The sequence below is a fragment of the Trichomycterus rosablanca genome, chromosome 2, assembly GCF_030014385.1.
Source record: "Trichomycterus rosablanca isolate fTriRos1 chromosome 2, fTriRos1.hap1, whole genome shotgun sequence".
Taxonomy (NCBI): Eukaryota; Metazoa; Chordata; class Actinopteri; order Siluriformes; family Trichomycteridae; genus Trichomycterus; species Trichomycterus rosablanca.
The window spans coordinates 6,904,084-6,926,055 of NC_085989.1; the positions used below are offsets into that span (position 1 = coordinate 6,904,084).

The following is a 21,972-nucleotide window of genomic DNA, read 5'->3' on the forward strand; positions in this document are numbered from 1 at the left end:
AGTTTTTTAGTTTCAGATGATCTGATCTGACTCTTTGCTTTATTCTTTTCCTCGTCTTTTCTCACTTCCCTTTACTCCGTGAGGATTTCAGGCAGTACTTTATATCCCCCCTTGTTCCGGCAGCACTGATTAATTATCCAACACACGGACAGGAACTGCTCATTTTGCACCTGCTCCTTCCACTGACCCGACTCTGTCTTTTATCCTCGTTCTGGTGAAACAGACAGCATGCAGAGTGGACACAGCTTCAAAGTCCTTTCTTTTACTGTATTTATCAATATCAAATTTAGAAATAATGCGAGTGATAGTTGTTTATTTAGCTAGAATTAGAACTGGTGTACTAATTATTATCATTACTTTCATTTATTGGTTGGAACTGAAGGAGATTCACAAGGAATGTGTCATGTGACCGGGTAAAAGTGAGAGGAAACAAATACTCAACAATGTTTGTCTGTGTCTGTAACAGATATTACATTAATCATGTTATCATGCCGGGTGGCACATTGGATTGGTGGGTAGCACTGTCGCCTCATAGCAAGAAAGTCATATGTTTGATTCCCAGATGGAGTTTGCATGTTCTCTGCTTTGGTTTCCTCCCACAGTCCAAAGACATGCAGTCAGATTAATTGGAGATACAAAATTGACCTGTGTGTGTTTGCCCTGTGATGGACTGGCAACCTGTCCAGGGTGTTTCCTATCTTTACCCAGTGAACTGCACCCACCATGACCCTGACCAGGATGAAGCAGTGGTAAAACACACAATAAATTAATATTATGTTCACATACTTTTGCCTGTATAGTGTGTGTGCAATGTGTGTGTGTGTGTGTTTGCCTTGTGATGGACTGGCGACATGTCCAGGGTGTTTCCTGCCTTTTACCCAGTGAATTGCACCCACCACGACCCTGACCAGGATGACACGGTGGTAAAACAGACAATAAATGAATGTTATTATGTGCACATACTTTTGCCTGTATAGTGTGTGTGTGTGTGTGTGTGTGTGTGTGTGTGCGTTTGTGTGTTTGCCCTGTGATGGACTGGTGACCTGATCAGGGTGGTTCCTACCCTTTACCCAGTGAACTGCACCCACCATGACCCTGACCAGGATAAAGCAGGGTTTAAACAGACAATGAGTGAATGTTATTATGTCCACATACTTTTGCCTACATAGTGTGTGTGTACTGTATGTCTGTGTTTGTCCTGTGATGGACTGGCGACCTGTCCAGGGTTTTTTCTACCTTTTAGTGAGTGAATTGCATCCACCACGACCCTGATAAAGCGGTGGTAAAACAGACAATAAATAAATGTTATTATGTGCACATACTTTTGCCTGTATAGTGGGGGTGTGTGTGTGTTGCTTTTACCCCTCTGTCCAGTTCATCCCACATAGGTGCAGTTTGTGTTATAAGCTACAGCTTTAGTAAATTGAATTCTGATGCCAGGTTAGCTCAGGTTGTAATAGCAGACTGCACAGGTTGGCATCTCTAACTATGGGCAATGTGTGCAGGGCAAAATGGGCTGAACGGATGATGGAAAGGTAGCAATCCCCTCTTCCTTCCAAATTACTGTGTCCAAATACTTTAGACTAATTTACTTATGACTTTGAAGGTGAATATATGTTTCTTCTTTGTCCAGGTTCTTATATGTTGGTGAACTCCTCTCAGCGAGGTCCAGGCCAGCGTGCCCAGCTGTTGCTCCACACGCTGAGCGAAAATGACACCCACTGCGTACAGTTCAGCTACTTCCTCTACAGCCGCGACGGGCACAGCCCTGGCACGCTCAGTGTGTACGTGCAAGTAAATGGCGGGCCGCTGGGGACCGCCGTCTGGAACATTTCTGGATCGCAGGGACGGCAGTGGCACCAGGTGGAGCTGGCGGTCAGCACGTTCTGGCCCAGTGAGTACCAGGTGAGTAAAGTCGTACAAAACATTTTTACATAAACACCCACAAACCCACTACTGCTGGGATCTACAAATTCCCAGTGATGCTATCAGCCAGTCAGGTGTCTACATACAGACATGATTGGCTAAGTTAGGGGTGGGTGGGTAACATTAATGGATTGGCGTCATATACTGTATTGAAACAAACTGTGTAGGGAGTAGGGAGCGACGCTTCAGCAACAGAACTAATGTTAACACATGCTGACGCTAGGGACTCTTGTTGTTTACGAGTTATTTTTTTGCGAGTCATGAGACGAGTCTGAGTCGAGTCTGAAATCGATGTGTGTGCGTGTCTGCGACTCGAGTCCCCATCTCTGGGTGACACCAATGCCAAATGTCATTTATCAACATAAGAAAGATTATAAAATACAAACAATAAAATAACACACATTTGCCCAGCCCTTCAAATCAGGAAATCAGGTTATAAAAACAGTGACCTTTAACTGCACATATTTTACTGATAGTTTAAAACAACCAAATCTGTAATGAACCTCTGAGAGAGAAATATGTTTGTGTTTTTTAAACCCACATAAAAGCAGAAGCCAGAGTTTCTCTAGGGATCACTATTAAATATTTTTAAAAGATGCTGGGATTTTGGGTTCACCAAATCTCCACTGCTGTAATTACACGATTTCTTAATGCTGACAGGCTATTTGATAAGCGTTTTGCAGAAAAAGTCTCTTTTTTAAATCTAACCACAGATCATTTAAATTTAATGAGCTGTTAATGGAGAAAAAAATGCAGCGGTTAGAGGGGCCACACAGAACCAATTTCTGCCTCAAATCATGCAGCTCTGCTTCCCAACTTTTTTTAGTTTGAAGTAAACTGCCAGACTAATCTCATGTTTACAGATCTCTCTCTGAAACTTTTACAACGTCTAATTATCTAAAGTGCTAAATGCAGACGCAAATCGTGGCAGAGGGGGAAAAAATGAAAAAAATTAACCCAATCTCTCCAACTATATAGAAAAAGGACAAATGTACAAATGAATAAATAAATAAATTATGAATTAATTAATAAAATAATAAATTATGAATTAATACATTAATTTACTAATAAATAAATACATAAATTAATTAATTCATAATGTTTATTCATTTATTTATTTATTTATTTTATTTTATTTATTTATTTAAACTTTTTTTTAAGTAAACTGCCAGCCTAATCTGATGTTTACAGATTTCTCTCTGAAACTTTTAGAAGGAAATATACTCCAAAATACTCCAACTGTCAAAGAAGGAAGGAATGAAGGAAAAGAATGTACAAATGAATAAATTATGAATTAATTAATAAAATAATAAACTATGAATTAATACATTAATTTACTAATAAATAAATACATTAATTAATTAGCAATATTTATTCATTCTATATATTTATAAGTAATTTCATTTTATTTATTTATTTAATGAAACGCTACTACAGCATGTTCCACCTACAGGGGTTGGACAAAATAACTGAAACACCTGGTTTTAGACCACAATAATTTATTAGTATGGTGTAGGGCCTCCTTTTGCGGCCAATACAGCGTCAATTCGTCTTGGAAATGACATATACAAGTCCTGCACAGTGGTCAGAGGGATTTTAAGCCATTCTTCTTGCAGGATAGTGGCCAGGTCACTACGTGATGCTGGTGGAGGAAAACGTTTCCTGACTCGCTTCTCCAAAACACCCCAAAGTGGCTCAATAATATTTAGATCTGGTGACTGTGCAGGCCATGGGAGATGTTCAACTTCACTTTCATGTTCATCAAACCAATCTTTCACCAGTCTTGCTGTGTGTATTGGTGCATTGTCATCCTGATACACGGCACCGCCATTGGATGCACATGGTCCTCCAGAATGGTTCGGTAGTCCTTGGCAGTGACGCGCCCATCTAGCACAAGTATTGGGCCAAGGGAATGCCATGATATGGCAGCCCAAACCATCACTGATCCACCCCCATGCTTCACTCTGGGCATGCAACAGTCTGGGTGGTACGCTTCTTTGGGGCTTCTCCACACCGTAACTCTCCCGGATGTGGGGAAAACAGTAAAGGTGGACTCATCAGAGAACAATACATGTTTCACATTGTCCACAGCCCAAGATTTGCGCTCCTTGCACCATTGAAACCGACGTTTGGCATTGGCACGAGTGACCAAAGGTTTGGCTATAGCAGCCCGGCCGTGTATATTGACCCTGTGGAGCTCCCGACGGACAGTTCTGGTGGAAACAGGAGAGTTGAGGTGCACATTTAATTCTGCCGTGAATTGGGCAGCCGTGGTTTTATGTTTTTTGGATACAATCCGGGTTAGCACCCGAACATCCCTTTCAGACAGCTTCCTCTTGCGTCCAGTTAATCCTGTTGGATGTGGTTTGTCCTTCTTGGTGGTATGCTGACATTACCCTAGATACCGTGGCTCTTGATACATCACAAAGACTTGCTGTCTTGGTCACAGATGCGCCAGCAACACGTGCACCAACAATTTGTCCTCTTTTGAACTCTGGTATGTCACCCATAATGTTGTGTGCATTGCAATATTTTGAGCAAAACTGTGCTCTTACCCTGCTAATTGAACCTTCACACTCTGCTCTTACTGGTGCAATGTGCAATTAATGAAGATTGGCCACCAGACTGGTCCAATTTAGCCATGAAACCTCCCACACTAAAATGACAGGTGTTTCAGTTATTTTGTCCAACCCCTGTAAGTCATCATTAATCCATTGTCTGTTTTTACAATTGCTTTACCTTGGTCAGGGTGTGTTCAATGCATTGGGTGAAGAATGAACAGCCCAGACAGGTCGCCAATCCATCACAAAGCAAACGTACACACAGACACACGCACTCACAGGGCATTTTTAGTACTTTCAATTAACCTGACTGCATGTCAGACACACGGGTGTCACATACAGTGGGTGACAAAAAATGATGAAGACCTCTATTAAAAATTATTCTACTGCATATTTCTACTAATGTTTTCATTACACATCATGTAATCAGCGTGGCAATTTGGGTTAAACCTTACTGGTAGTTGGGATGTTCCCCCTTTTGCTGTAATGACAGAATGCACCCAAGCTGGCCTGGCCTTGCCCGCAAATCAGTATGATCCTCCTCTGAATATCACAGTAGGGTTGAGACACTCCAGGTTTTTAACTAATTATTAGATGACCAGGTCTAATCTGTGGTGGGTAGCACTGACACCTCACTGCAATGGTTAAATTCCCAGGTGGACTGGTCCGGGTCCTCTATGTGTCTTCTTGTACGTAGACGTGCATTCAGGTTAATTAGAGCTATATAATTAGGATAATATAATTTTAAATTATATATGTAAACACATTACTTTAAATATGTATAAATCTTATTGGTCAGTAGTGCTATTGAATCTGCTGCTCTTAAATAAATGATGATTGTGGCTAGTCTGAAAACCCTTTCCTTCTTTTCTTTATATATGTGTTTATGTGTTTATGCCTGCAGTGCTTTTGCTCTTTTCAGCCACAAAAATGACATCAAGATCCTGTAAAGCTGCAGTAAGCAAGGGCAAAGAGCTCGGCTTTGCAACAATGGCACGGTGCCAGGCCATTTTTCCTTTTTTTTTCTCCTTTTTTTCATTTTGCTCCAGTTCAACTTCTGCTTTCAACACACAACACACAGCTCACAGCTTCTCTGTCACTGCTTCTTTACTTTTATAACAAAGGTTCTTTTCACTCTCTTCTATACCATACTGCCATATTTGGACACATTACCTATTTCTATTCCTATTGAAAATAATGAACCAGCTTCTATCTGTGTGGCAACAGTTTGGGGAAGGTGCCCCTTGAACAAAGCCAGGTCCATAAAAACATAATTTGAAGAACTATTATTATTATTATTATTATTATTCATGAGGATTATGAAGGTCCATGAGTAGTGCAGCAGTATTTACAAATACATTAATTCATTAATGTATTAATTTAGTTATTAATTTGTTTTTTAAATTAATTAATTAATTAATTATTAATTAATTAATTAATTAATTAATTAATTAATTTTATTTCATTTTTCCCAAAGAACTGTATTCTGTTTCATTTGACAGTTTGGTTATTTATACTGCAGCATGTTAGTGACTCAGAAAACAGGCCCAAATCATGATGCCTTCACCATCATATTTCACAGTTGCTATAATGTTCTGGGGTTTATAGCATTTGCAGGTTTTTTTTTTAATAACACAAGCTGATTTTATTTATTTATTTATTTATTTTGATTATTATAAAAAAGATCAATGAGTGCTGACTGGTTGTGTTGATTGTGTTTAAAGACAAAAAAATTACCATGTTTCTGCCCAGTGTAAGCAAAATAAATAAATAAATAATATAATAATAAACAAAGCAGAACTAATAAACAGAATACAGTTCTTTGCCAAAATAATGAAAAAAATAATAATCATAATAATTATAATAATAAAAATAATAAATAAATAAATAATATTACACAAAGCAGAACTAATAATCAGGATACAGTTCTTTGCCAAAATTATAAATAATAAATAAATCAATAAATCAATAAATCAATAAATAAATAAATAAATAAATAAATAAATAAATAAATAAATAAATAAATACATAAATACATAAATAAATAATAATCATACTTTCAACCTAAAAAACAAGACCAGGGCCTTTCTCATTCCAATCAACAGTCCAAGGTCCAAGGTGTTCAGTGGGACACCACAATGTTAAAGACAAGTAATATTGATTTTATATAACTGATTTTTATACATTTGTTAGCAGTGAGTGTGACTAAAAGTCGACTTAAGTCAAGAATAAGCAGGGATGTCCGCATACTTTTGGCCATAAAGTGGAGAATTAATTCATGCAGGTTTTTTCTTTTTTTTAATTGATAGAAGGCATTCGACGTACAAATATTTTAGCACAGCCATTACTTCTCTGTGTCCATGCCAGTGTTTGTACCTTAGTGAGTGAAGAAAAGAAAAAAAATGCATATTAAAAAATGTAAATTCTGGCATCATATTAATTTTTGGCACACAGTCTGGCCTCGTCTCAGGCAGCAGGTGGCACCGTGTTTGATAAATCCCGGTGTAATTTATCTCTTGTCTATTGGCTTTTCTTGGTGTTGATGGGAAAAGTAACTGCTTATCAAATATTAATGTCACTGTCGGGTTCACGGTGACAGCCGGTATCAATCAAGTTACTCGGTTTTACCACCCTTCATTATTTCTCTCTTCTTAAAGCTTTACTCCATTTATAAATATACACTATATGATTAAAAGTATTTGGACACCTGACCATAAGCATATTGGACATGTTGGTATTAAAACAGACTGACCTTTATTTGACATTTTCACCTATAACAACAGCCACTCTTCTGAGAAGGCTTCTCACAAGACTTTGAACTTTGCCTGCAGGGATTTGTGCCCATTCAGTCAAAATAGCATTTGTATGCCAGGGCACTGATGTTGAAGAAAATCTCAAATGATGTTCCAGTTTATTTTAAAGCTGTTAGGTAGGGCTGAGGTCAGGGACTAGAGTTTCTGTAAATCGAGCTTTTCTTCATGGCTTTATAGATCTTGCTTTGTGCACAGGGTCACAGTCATGCTGGGACAGGGAAGAGCCTTCCCTAAACTGTTGCTGCAAAGTTGGAAGCATATAATTGATTTAATACACCTGTTAAAATTAAAATTTCTGTGACAAACATTCAAAGTGACTTGAGTAAATACCATGCAAACAATTGAGGGTTAAGGGTCTTGCTCAGGGGTCTGAAAAGTGTTTGATCTCTGACCTAAATCCTGTCTAATTCTAGATTTTTTTTCACCCTCTTTGCATTTTTTCAGATTGGACATACTTAATTTCCCTGTGCACTCTGTGTGCAAAGTGTGCAAACACTTATGATACACATACTGTTCATAAAGGGGCTGCAGGCTAGGACATGCTTTCTTCTAAATGTGTGAAGCCACAGACCACAGGGGCCATTCTTCTCTCTGTGTAGCCCAAATCAGCAACTAAAACAGGAGGTGATTCCCTAAATGGTCTTCTAAATGTGCCATTGTAAAGACCCTATTTGTTATTATTATTATTATTATTATTATTATTATTATTATTATTATTATTATTATTATTATTATTATTATTATTAATATTATTATTATTATTATTATTATTATTATTATTTTATTATTATTATTGTTATTATTATTATTGTTGTTGTTGTTGTTGTTGTTATTGTTGTTAACAATAATATTAATAATAATAATAATTGTATTGTCATTATATATTTATTTATTGCATCTAACAATCTAGTCATTTAAGCTTAAACATAATAATAATAATAATAATAATAATAATAATAATAATTGTATTATCATTATTTGTATTTATTTATTTATTTATTTATTTATTTATTTATTTATATTGCATCTAACAATCTTGTCCTTTAAGCTCAAACATAATAATAATAATAATAATAATAATAATAATAAAAAATAATTTTATTGTCATTCTTTTTATTTATTTATTCATTTATTTATTTATTCTGTATCTAACAATCTAGTTCTTTAGTTAAAAACATCCCAACCATCACAGTTGATATTGCAGTTCATCCCAAAGGTATTCACTACGAATTATTCGTACCATGACATGAATTCCATGCTCTGTCTATCCTCTCTCGCTCTTTCTACCTGGTTCTGTTTTTGTATTCCCTCATTTGTCTTTCTCATGCCGAATAAACAAGACTAACCCTAATAAGTCCAGGTCAGAAAGAACAATAGACCGGTTGATGCGCTTCTGAATCCATGGCTGCTGCACCTCTGACGGCTGCTTATAAGAACGTAAGGAAGGAAACAGTTTTTCCAGCTTATGCTGTATCGATCTGGCTCCAGCACTTAACCTGTGATGTATTAGCGATATCGCAGTGCTATGCTAGTTTATTGCACAGACCTGCTTACATTTCACACTGAAATGCCTCCTCATTTGTCATCTAAATGCAACGAAGGAACACATCAGTATTAAACTCTGACAGAGCATTTGCTTTGCCTTGGGATGCAGCTAGCTTCCCGCTACCTTTGCTAGCTGAGTGTCTAAGTGCCTTGCCACAGGGTCGGCAGCTAAACTGTAAATGGCCAGTATGGCGTCCCAGTGGGGATCAAGTGGAACCTTCTAGTTCTGTTAATACAGCTGACGTCAAAGCTTCTGTATACTGACTGGTGCGCCCATATAAACAGGGCTAGTTTAGATGCACCTTACAAAAAGTGCATTGCTCATGTGATCAACAACCACCCAGGTCAACTTTAACCTAGCTTCAGGGTGCCCGTTTTGAAGCAGAAGCTTTTTTTTCTGATCGGCAGCCTGTTAGCCCATGTTTTTTTACATTTACGAAATTCAGCAGATGCTTTTATCCAAAACGACTTGCAATTGTAACTGAATACAGTGCAATCAATTGAGGGTTAAGGGCCTTGCTCAGGGGCCCAAGAGTGGAAACTTGTAGTGACCCTTTTTACTAGTCAGGACATTAACCACTTAGCTACCAATGCTACATTTTGACTGTGGATAGTAGAATCAGCAGCTTATTTATTTATTTAGTAAATATTAGTTGTATTTATTTATTATTAAATATTAATTTTATTTATTTATTTATTTGATATTAATTTTACTAAATATAAATTTTATTTATTACATATTTATTTTTGTTTATTTATTTGATATTAATTTTATTAAATATAAATTTTATTTATTAAATATTTATTTTATTTATATTTATGTATTTATTAAATATTCATTTTATTTATATTTATTAATGTAATGATTTATTTATTCATTTATTTATTTACTTTCTGATTAGTGGCTGAGGTTGGAATGGCATGCTTAGTCCAGTAAGCTTATCCATATCTTTTTTTCTTCATGTTCTGCACAGGTCATATTTGATGCAACGGTGGCACCTGAGTCGAAGGGCTACATCGGCCTGGATGACATAATTCTGCTGAACTACCCCTGCTGTAAGTACCATCTGCACTTCTCTTACATACACACAAATACACACTTTTGACTGTGGTTAAACCCCTTTCAGACAGGAACAAAAGCCTACGTCTGAATGGGTCGAGTGCACACTTAGTTCTCGCCCCTTTGTTGTCTATTTTACAAAAAAAATTATAATAAAAATAAATATTATCTATCTATTTATTTATCTTTATATTTATTTATTTATCTATTTATTTATGTATTTATTTATATATTTATTTGTATATTTATTCGTCTATTTTTTATTTATTTATTTATTTATTTATTTATTTATTTATGTATCTATTTATTTATTTATCTGTTTTATTTTTGTATCTATTTCTTATTTATTTATTTATTTCTTAATGCATTTATTTACTCATAAATTCATTCATTCATTCCTTCACCTACTGAGCAGTCAGAGAAATCTCCAGCATGTGTCTCACCTACAGAGCTATTCATTTCTCCATTCTTTCCTACCTTGTGTTCTTCTTCACCCTGTCCTCCTGCAAAACACCGTTCTATAGTTCACCGGACCGACTGGTGCTGTGAATGACTCCCTCAGCTTTCTCACAGACAAAAGGCCACCAGTGGACGCAATGTCTGATTTTGGATCTCAGAAGTGCTATCAGCCAGCCAGGCAACAATTGACTGTTTTTGAAATGGGGAAGACCAAGCCCTGCGATGGATTGTTATTCCTTCCCTGAGCCCAGGTTTACCGAGGACACCGAGGATAAAGCAGCTGAGTGTCAGAAGACTGAAGTGTTTCCATCACTGTGCAGATTTCCAGTTCCCACAAAGAACTCAAACTGGGCACAGACAAGCACACCCCCATCTATAAATATTTTATACCCCTCATAAAGTCCTGCACTCATAGCGTGACAGTAAGTGACTCTTGGTTGGAGGTTGTTAAGCACGGAGCGAGTTGGTATGCAGCCGTTCGGTCCCTCGTTAGTCTCCTTCTTCCATGTGGAGCGTCATCAAAGCCGATGTTAATCAATGCTAATGGGGTGGTTATAAGCTTATGAAACCTACTAAGTCTTCGATCGCTTTTTTAAAAGAGCCGAGAGGTCGTTCCGGGCTTCTGAAAGCCAGCTAGACACCCTCGTAAAACTCTCAGCAAACAGAAGCATTTTATAGTCGGCCGGGTTGCCAGAATGAACACTTTTGGACAGGCTCACTTAAGCTGATCCCACTCTGGCGAGGGTTGTTGTAAATTTGTTTTATCTTTTGAACCCTGGCAGTGTTGAAGAAGTGTTCCTTGGCATGGATTATTAAGCAAGAACTGCGCTCATTAGATGAGCTCCTGATGCACTGATGCAAGTTTCACAAACACACGAGGAAGGTCCAAAATATTTAGTCCAAAAACAGGAACATTTCATCATTTGGACGGGATTTTCATGAAATTTAGGAACATGACATCCACAGAGACACCAGAAGAGAATCGTTTTTATAAGCGCTGCCAGTGGGCAGCTACAACAGACAAAGTAAGCTTTGACAAATTCAAGCGATGTCCAAATATATATATATGGACACCCTTCCATGAACTTGATTTAGCTGTCGCCAAATCACCCAAAATTCCCCCATGCCAATAACATCCTGCATATCTTTAAAAAGGGTGTTTCTTTAATTTGTGCCCAGTCGTTTAAAAGACCATGTGGCAGGTCAGGCACTATTGCACATGTGTCAAACTCAAGGCCCGTGGGCCACATAAAATGTCTTAAAAGATGTATGATTGTCTTAAAATACACTGTTAAATCGTACATAAACTGCATCTCCCACAATGCATGCCGATTTTGTTACCTGCAAAGTGACCGCATCCCGCCACTAGATGGCAGTGTTTCCATATCAGCGTTTAACTGAGGCGGTTTTCCAACAAGTGATGTTGAGAAATATTTACAAACAAAAAATTGAATGGAGATGTGGCCTATGGTGAAAATGAGTTCGACAGACAAACAAAAAACAACCAGGAAAGGGCCTTCCCCAAATTGCTTTCCACAGTTTTCCACAGAACAGTATCAGTAATTTCATATAATTAGCAGTGCTTGTGGCTGAAACGTCAGAACTTTTACTTGAATATTTACAGTCGTGTCTACATACTTTTGTTTGCACATATGAGATAATAGCTGATATTTAGCTTAGAACGCTGGAAAACCAGGACACTACAGTATGTATTACCCAGAATCCTTTGTGATTAACAAGGTCATAAAGTCATGGAGCTCATATGTACACTGTGTCCAAAAAAATGTGGACACCTGACCAAGAGCTTGTCAAAGATCCTCTTTAACTACAGTTTAATTATAGCCTTCACACTTCTGGAAGGCTTAACACTTGATTATGGAAAGGGAATGGGACTTCCCCAAACTGTTACCACAACACAATGCATAATTAAATAAATTAAAAGGGTGTCTACATACTTAATGCCCCTTGACTCTTATGGAAAGGCTTTATACCAGATTTCAGTGGGGCAGTTGTAAATAAGAAGGCCTGACTCACAGTTGACTTTCCAATTCATCCCAAAGGTGTTCAATTTGCACAGACCACAGTTTACCATTGTTAGATAAAAAAAAACAGGAAAGGGACTTCCCCAAACTGTTACCACAATAAAGAAATCTGAAACACCTGACCTTAATAAATAAAAAAGGGTCCCGGACTCCTTTATACCACATTTCGGTGGTGCAGTTGTAAATAAGAAGACCTGACTCACAGTCGACTTTCCGATTCATCCCAAAGGTGTTTAATTTGAGTTTGTCCACTCCAGACTTCAGTACAAGTGAACAAGCTTTGGTGAGATGAATAATCGGTCAGTAAAGCAGGTCGACAGCGTTTAACATGAACCTCAGAAAGCCCCGCGGTGCTGCAGTGCGCTAGCTGCACTAGCTATTACGTAATAGATTGTGACAAAGCGGCGTAATAGTCCACAGCAGGTATGTTAATGGAGTCTGAAAGATCTCTGAAAGCTGTAAACGCTTTATACCCTGCCCTCCATTATAACACCGAGCTATTAAACTGGCAATAAAAATTCCACACAATGACAGATTTGATGTGGCACTTGGCCGGGTGCCCATGCCGAACAAATTGAGATTTCATTATATCCATTCATGACGACTTTCTCCCATTCAAGTCCTTTCAGTCCAATCACCTCCATCTGTAGACGGCAGGCTTACTGTCATTCTCATTTTTAGATTCGTGCAATTATGTACATACTTATCATCATTTACAAACGTACAACCAGTATGAAGAATTTTAATTAAAACTGCTATTAGAGTGAAACAGGAAGAGAATTGGGTTACAGGTTTTATGATTCTTGGACTGTATTACTGTATAAATAGAAGCAATTTTTAAAGAATAACTAGAGAGATGCGTCTACAGTTATGAACCTTGGAGATAAACAATGAAAAAGTATTTTTATTTATTAATATTTGCAATTGCATTTCACATAAACTGTCTCTCTCATACATACCTACACAATTATTTACCCATTAAGACCCTGTATAGTTATTTATTTATTACAATTTTACATATATATATTATTATCACTAGTAGTAGTAGTAGTAGTAGTAGTTTTACATACCTAGCCATTTCCATTCTTCTTCTTATTATTATGTATATATTACTATGGCTATAGGTCTAACACCGCATTGTTTCTTTTTTTCTTGTTCTTCTTTTCTCGCTCCTTTTCCTTGTTTCTCTTTTTCTCATTCCTTTTTCTTTCCTTGATCCTTCTCCTTTTTTTCTTGTTCCTTTCCTTTCCCCATTCCTTTTCCTCATTTCCTTTCCTCATTTTGTTTTTCTTTCCTTGTGCTTGTTCCTTTTTATCTCGTTCCTTTACGTTTGTCGTTTGTTTTCCTTTTTTTATCCCTTTCCTTGTTCTTTTTACTCATTTCTCTTTCCTTTCCTTGTTCCTTTTCCTCGCTCCCTGTTGTTTCTTTCCTTTCCTTGTTCTTTGTATCTTTATTTCTCGTTCTTTTTTTTCTTGTTTCTTTTCCTAATTTCTCTTTCCTATTCTCATTCCTTTTCCTCATTCTCTTTCCTCGTTTCTTTTCCTTATTCTCTTTCCTTGTTTCTTTTTCTTATTCTCTTTCCTCGTTCCTTTTCCTTATTCTCTTTCCTTGTTTCTTTTTCTTATTCTCTTTCCTCGTTCCTTTTCCTTATTCTCTTTCCTCGTTTCTTTTCCTTATTCTCTTTCCTTGTTTCTTTTTCTCTTTCCTCGTTTCTTTCCTTTCCTTGTTCCTTTTCCTATTGTCTTTCCTCGTTTCTTTTTCTTATTCTCTTTCCTCGTTCCTTTTCCTTATTCTCTTTCCTTGTTTCTTTCCTTTCCTCGTTCTTTTTTCCTCATTCCCTTTCCTCCTTCCTCTTCCTTATTTCTCTTTCCTTTCCTAGTTTCTTTTGCTCGTTTTCTTTCCTCGTCCTGTTACTTTCCTTGTTCCTTTTCTTTTTTTTCCTCATTTCTTTGCTTCCCTTGTTCCTTTGACTTTTTGTCTCATTACTTTCCTATCCTCGTTCCTTTTCCTCATTTCCTTACCTTGTTTCTTTCCTTTTTTTCATGTTCCTTTCCTTGTTACTTTACTTTGTTTCTTTCCTTTCCTTGATCCTTTTTCTTTTTTTATTGTTCCTTTACTTTTCACGTTCCTTTACTTTCCTTGTTCCTTTTCCTTATTTCTCTTTCCTTTTTTTGTTCCCTTTCCTTTTTTCTTTCCTTTCCTCATTTCTTTTCTTTCCCTGCTCTTTTTTGTTTCCTGTTCTTGCTTCTTTTCCTCTTCCTGTCCCTGTCCTGTCCTTACTCTTTCCCCTGTCCTTTCCTTTTTTCTTTCTTTCCTTCCTTCCGTTTTTGTGTGTGTGTGTGTGTGTGTGTTTGCTCAGTATTAAATTTAGCAAAAATTTTCCTTGCAAGATTACAGAAAATTGGTCTTTTACATTTCAACCTGCTGTTTTTGTATCAGCTAGTTTGACTTTACTTTAAAATGCTTTGCCTTGGGTGACTCACATAAAAAGCAATGTTTCAAAATACATACGGCCATCTGTAGAAAAACCACGGAGGCAAAACGACGTAAAAACACGAGTGAAATAAGCTTTCAGAAATCATTTGGTCTGCTGAAAAGTTAGAACGGTAGGAAGGAGGGCAGATGGAATGGGATGTGAGGAATAAATGAGACAGAATGAGATGTGATGATAAAAAAAAACACTGTGGATCAATTATCAGACTGTAGGATCTCCTGGTTTTACAATCGCTGGAAGGTTTTCAGGCGTCCAGCTCATTACACGTTTAGTAGTTGAAGGTAATTTGACTTGGTGTATTAGATCCTTAGGGTATAAAAAGCCCCTTAAATGAGAGAACAAAAACCCTCATTATTTCTTCTTTACTATATGACTAAAAGTATGTGGACATCCATTAAAGAACTTGTTGGACATTCAATAAATAAAAACAAATAAATAAAAATAAAAAATGAAAAATAAATTAATTACTTAAATGACTTTTCCCATAGAGAAAAAAATAATTAATATTAAATTAATTGTTATTAAATAAAGATAAATAAAATAAAGAAAATAAATAAAAAATAATTAAAAATAATAATAAATAAATAAAAATAAATTAATTACTTAAATGACTTTTATCCACAGAATAATAATAATAATAATAATAAATGAAAAATAAAAAATAAAAAATAAATAAATAAGTAAAATAAGTTAAAAATAAAAATAAAGGCGCCCAGGTGGCGCAGCGGGATATTCCGCTGACGCACCAGCACCGAGTTTCTGAACCTCCCGGTTCGAGGCTCGGTGTTGCCACCGGTCGGCTGGGCGCCATCTGGTGGGCATAATTGGCAATGCCTGCAGGGTGGGGGACCGGACTATATGTGGGTGGGTGGGTCTTCATGCGCTGTGTAAGGACCCTGATTTGCAGAAGAGACGCCCGTGCAGAATGCACGGACGAGAAGAGGAGGGCTGTACACGTGTAAAGAAGGCGTGGGGCAGCGGCGTGCTCTCCTTGGATGCAGGTCTGGTGTGCCTGTTAGCAGCGGAAGACAGATTGGAAGCGCTAAAAATTGGGAGAAAACTTGGGGAGAAAATTCGGAGAAAAAAAAAAAATAAATAAAATAAAATAATAAAATAAAATAAAAATACAAATAAAAATCAAATGACAAATGACTTTTCTCATAGAAAAAAATAATGTTAAATACAAATAAATCAAATAAAAATACATAAATAAATGAAAATAAATTATTAATAATAATAATTAATATTAAATAAAAATGATTTTTTAGATTAATTAATGACTTAAATTGTTAAAACTTTATTTTTAATTAAATTAAATTTAAATTAAAATGTGACTTTTATAAACGTGACCACTAGAGGTTTTTTACAGAATAGGCTTTAGGGTAGAACCAATGAATGGTTCAGGAGCATCATATCTGTCTCATATTTATTAATTCATTCTCTGATTTACCACTGCTTTATCCTGGTCAGGGTTATGGTAGGTCCTATTTTTGAGCAAGAGGCAGGAAACAACCCAGATAGTGTGTCGGTCTATCGCCAGTCTCAATCTCAGAGCATACTTACACCTAGGGCATTCAGAGGAGTGGGGAGCTGGGGAATCAAACCCAGGTCTCATATTCTGAATCTGTAAGAACCCAACAAGACTCTCAGAACAGTAGGAACTAATAGGTTAGTGGCACAAAAGGTAAACAATAAACTCAGAGAAGCAGATTTTAGCTTTTTAAATTACCTTGTGTATATAATTTTATTTATTTATGAATATATTTTTTCATCTGGTCAGAGTTGTGGTTCGTTGGTTTAAGTGGAAAACACTGGAACAAATTACCCTGGCCATGGCGCCAATCCATCACTGGGATTTGGCCAGCACACACACACACACACAAACAATCATTTCTGTGTAGACGCCCGGGTGGGCTAGAATAATAGGCCGCTGTGCCACTCGAGCACCATTGGATAAAATGTGCGATATAAAATGTGCATTGGGTAAAATGTGATATGAATGGTCTTATATTCCTCCTGAATGTTAAGCAAGTCTGAGCAGCAGCAACAGGAAATGTAAACGTCGCACAAAGATGGATCAACTATTTAAATACCGGGGTGTACGTACAATACAACAGGTTAAAAGTATGAATTAGAAACTGGATTCATTAAAAATAGTTCAGAAATGTTTTTTTCTGTTGTAAGTGGATCGTGTGTCCTGCATTTAATTAGAACTTGTGGTGAACTCTTTATACTGTAAAATGAAAAAAAAAGAATGACTTTTATATGGTGAAAAGTCAGTAAAACTTATTTCCCCTTTTTAATCTTTAAAATTTCAGCTGAAGAAAATGTGGGCATCACGTCAGTGGAAGTAACATCAATGCAGCTATTGGTCCAGGGTCTGGTAGACATGTACAAAGCGGGCATACTGATACCCGCATTTCAATTCCATATGAATTGAAAAGTAACATACAGTAGAAAGAGAATGTTGAAAAGCATACTGCACATTTCTGTTTGATCATGGACCTTCTCCTCGCTCTGCCTGGAAGGAGGTCTGATAGATGATGCTGTGGTACAACCCCAAATCAGAAAAAGTTTTGACAGTATGGAAAATGCAAATAAATAAAAAAATGCAGTGTTCCTTACATTGACTTTGATTTGACAGTTTGAACCTGAGATATTTCATGTTTTATCTGCTCAACTTTATTTCATTTATTAATATACCTCCATTCCTGTGAAAAAACGATTATAATTTATATTATTATAAATAATGATGCGATTTTAAACAGGTGATTGTAATCATGGTTTGGTACAAAAGCAGCATCCAGGAAGAGCTGAGTCTTTGATGAGCAAAGATGATCAGAGGATCTCCAGTTTGTCAACAAATGTGTGAGAAAATGATTGAAATGTTTAAAAACAATGAACCTCAAAGAAAGATTGGAAAGGATTTGCATATTTCTCCCTCTACAATGCATAATATCATTAAACCATTCAAGGAATCGGGAGAAATTTCCGTGCATAAAGGACAAGGGCGTAACCTTAGCTGAACGCCCATGATCTTCAATCCCTCAATTTCTCTTGTTTATTACAAAAGCACGTTTTTTAATTTATTACTTTTTTTTATAACTAGGGTTCTTTTTATTTTCTACAGATAAGGTGCCTCACTTCACCAGGCTGGGAGACGTGGAGGTAAACGCAGGGCAGAATGCCACCTTTCAATGTGTGGCTAACGGACGAGCTTCCAAGATGGATCCCTTTACCATGGAGGTAAGAAGAAGGGGTGTGTGGGTGTAATGTTCCCCTTTCATGCATCGTCACTGAGGTGTGACCCCCAACAACACAAAATAACCCACACAGTTCATTTGTATGGAAGGTAGCTTATACATTAATGAATGTATTGATGCACCATCCATCCATCCATTCTTCCATCCATCCATCCATCCAACTTAAGTTTTTAACTTAAAACATTAACAAATAACTAAAAGGGACTTTAGACAAAAGGAAAATAAAAGTACTTTTGACCCGCTTGTCTTATTTTGTTACTGCCACTGTGGACACAACACTAAAGACGGCACCCATGAGTGCACACAACATTATTACTTACACTTATTGTCGTTGTTACAGTACTTGTAAGAAAGCACAGTGTAGCACAGTGTAGTTCTTCCTCATAAGTGCTGCTCACTAATGCACTGAGATACATTTACTCACATCATTTCACTCAGCACTGCTGGACTCTCTCCATCAGCGGTGATATTAACATACTAAGTATGATCGTTCCGGAGCCACTATCATCCTTCACACTTATCATCTGCTGTACGTAAATACCCATGATTCCACTTTGCTGTGCTGGGTATCTGAGGTAATGTTCCTGAGCTTGGTTGCTGACAGAGGTGTTACAGCCGTGAACGGTCTTTACAGAGACCTTAATGTACAGCAACCTTATTTAAAGATCTTTGGTCTTTGTAATTTATTTTGTTTTGCATGAATAAAAAACATTACAAATTTAAATTTCCTCCCAATAGGCTCATAAACCAAGCTCATGAAAATATGTAGGTAGATATTTATTTCAAAAACAAAACAAAATCAATACATGACAGTACATATTGTATTAAACAGCAAAGCTGGCTGGGAAAAAAGGCACAGACCAGTATAAGCTGGTTCTTAGTTTAATCTGTTTTTTTTTTGTTGTTGTTGCTAAATACTGATTTATTACTCAACCAAGCAAATGAAATAAATAAATAAATATATTTATATTTTATTATTGAATAAATAAATGCCTCAAATAATTTATTTTTAATAAATAATAATAATAATTTTTAATAATAATTAATATTATAATAAATATAATTAAACTTTTATAAACAAATAAATAATAATAAAAATAATAATAAAATAATAATAACAGTATTAATAATAATAATAATTTATATTTAAAAATAAACAAACAAATAAATAAATAAATGCAAATAATAATAGTAATAATAATACAAATAAATAAATAAATTAAATAAAATATACACTGGGCACCTGCACACGTGGAAGAAAACTTCAGTCTAGGCTGGTACTTTTTGTAGTAATCTGCCACTGGCTGATTAGTAAAGGAAAGCCTATTGGTTCACATTTGTCAGAGATGGCAGAGGTTAAAAGTGCAGTCAGTAGATTAGATGTCTAATTGATTTTTAAAATAAATAAATAAATAAATAACATATAGAAAATATATTATGGTAGAGGTGACAAACCATTGTAATCGAAATGCTTTTTGACGGTTGGAGAAAACCAGAGCTCACCGAGTGACACTAAGTGCCAATAAATAATGTTGCTTTTAAATAAAATGGCTAGCCACCGTGCCGCCCATTCGAGCGGTCAGCCACCTTCGGCTTATGAAAAGAGATTAAATGAAGCAGGAAGAAAAATTGGTGGTGACAACATAGCAAGCTGGTCCAAACAACCAAAAATGGGTAAAAAAATAGGAACCCAAAACAAGGGTTGGACTGCTGAGGCCTGCACCCAGCATGGATCCAAATGTGGGGCCCACTTACGAGAGGCTCTCTAGGCTCCCAGAACGAGTGATAGTATTTGTTGTGGACCTGATCAAGCCTGGCATCCTGATTTTACCAAGAAGGAACAGGTGCCAACAGAGGAGCCAGCAACACTGTGAGGAAGTACCCATGATTAAATCCACTTCCCTTCACCTGCAGCAAATTAACGCTCAATGAGGCGCAGGTGGCTGCCAGTTACGAGAAACCGGAACGTTAATCATGTGCACCGTCAGGCCCCCTCTGTCGGCAATAAACGGCATGGCAGATGGGCATGATTTTGTAATGTCTATTGTGATTCATGATTCTTATCACCCTGCTGATCTCCACACCAGGTGGGAAGAACGTAGTGGCAAGTATTTGTGTTTAGCACCAGCTGTATTGTGTTGTCTTTAAAACTGGATTATCAAGACCAGATCATTTTATTTCTTTATTTTTTCTCCCTGTCCTTGAATCTTTTATCCATATTCAGCATGGATACGCTTTGCTTCCTGAACATCCTTTAAGTTTAAAAGTTATAGAAGGACTAACTTAAAATCAAGACGTTAATTTCACACAACATTTAACTCCTCACTGAAGTAGCAACTCTACAATAGAGGTGATTCTCATAAGAGATTCTCATTTTAGGTCCTTGACAATGTCATAACAGTGCATATAGCCCTGAACCAACAAGATAAAGTTAATTTGTTGTCTTTTTTACCACTGTTTTATCCTGGTCAGGGTTGCTGTGGGTCTGATTCATTGAGCGAAATGTGGAAAACACCCCCGACAGGTCCCCAGACCATCACAGGGCAAACACACACATACACACTGATATCCAGGGCAATTTTAGTGGCTCCACTTGGCCTGACTGCATGTTTTGGACTTGTGGAGAACATGCAAACTCCACACAGAGAGGACCCTGGCTTTCTGGCCGGCAGCTACTTGCAACACATCCTGATTAGTAATGCTTAACAACCAAGTTTACAGTTGTTGTGTACCCCTTTATTCCGAGCAGCAAAGTCTGGCTTGTGGAGGCAACACTGTCTGAAATCTGGCAACCTTTTGGGTCACTCACTCACTCACTTAACCGCTTATCCTATTAGGGTTGTGGGGGGGAAGGGGGGGGGGCACACAGTAACACCCTGGACGGGGCGCCAGTCCATCTCAGGGCAAACACACACACACACACACACACACACATTCACCTATAGGGCAATTCAGTGTCTCCAATTAACCTGACTGCACGTTTTTGGACTGTGGGAGGAAACCAGAGCTCCCAGAGGATCCCCGTCTGGGGATCGAAACCAGGACCTTCTTGCTGTGAGGTGACAATGCTCATATGCTGATTAGCAATGCTTAAAATTTTTATAGTTGCTGTGAACTTCTTAAATCAGAGCAGCAAAGTCTGACTTATGGAGGCAACACTGTCTGAAATCTGGCAACCTTTTAGGTCACTCACTTTCTTAACTGCTTATCCAATTAGGGTCGTGGGGGTGGGGGGTGGGGGCTGGAGCCTACCCCAGCTTTTCAATGGGCGCAAGGCACACAGTAACACCCTGGATGGGGCGCCAGACCATCGCAGGGCAGACACACACACACACACACCAATAGGGCAATTCAGTGTCTCCAATTAACCTGACTTCATGTTTTTGAACTGTGGAAGGAAACCGGAGCTCCCAGAGGAAACCCACACAGAAAGGACCCGGACTGCCCCGCCTAGGGATCGAACCCAGAACCTTCTTGCTGTGAGGCGAGAGTGCTACCCACCGTGCCACCCGAGATAAAAATTAGAATTTTTGAATTTTGTCATGTGACCGTATTATTGGTCGACTCTTAGCTTACTGTAAAAAGTTAGACTGCATTCATATGAATTTATACCGCAAAGCACACTAGTGCCATTGTTATCAGGGGGAAGTAGACAAATGACAGCAAAATGTAATAAAAAGTCCCAGGTTTGAAAATTTGTCTGGATGTGTCACATCATTATTATGCATTAACCAGTCAGTGAAGGGGAGAATAAACTATCTACAAATATCCAGCATATAGAAAAGCTGGTACTTTACAACAATCTATGG

At 37.2% G+C, this 21,972-nt stretch overlaps 1 protein-coding gene across 1 annotated transcript in view; it reads left to right on the plus strand.

Annotated features, from left to right (window-relative positions):
- ptprua (protein tyrosine phosphatase receptor type Ua) overlaps positions 1 to 21,972 on the plus strand; it is a 245,213-nt gene that overhangs the window by 118,295 nt on the left and 104,946 nt on the right. Inside the window, exons 3-5 of the mRNA XM_063010511.1 lie at positions 1,634 to 1,905; positions 9,820 to 9,901; positions 18,031 to 18,146. Coding sequence (XP_062866581.1) covers positions 1,634 to 1,905; positions 9,820 to 9,901; positions 18,031 to 18,146 — 470 coding nt within the window. The remainder of the gene's footprint in view (positions 1 to 1,633; positions 1,906 to 9,819; positions 9,902 to 18,030; positions 18,147 to 21,972) is intronic.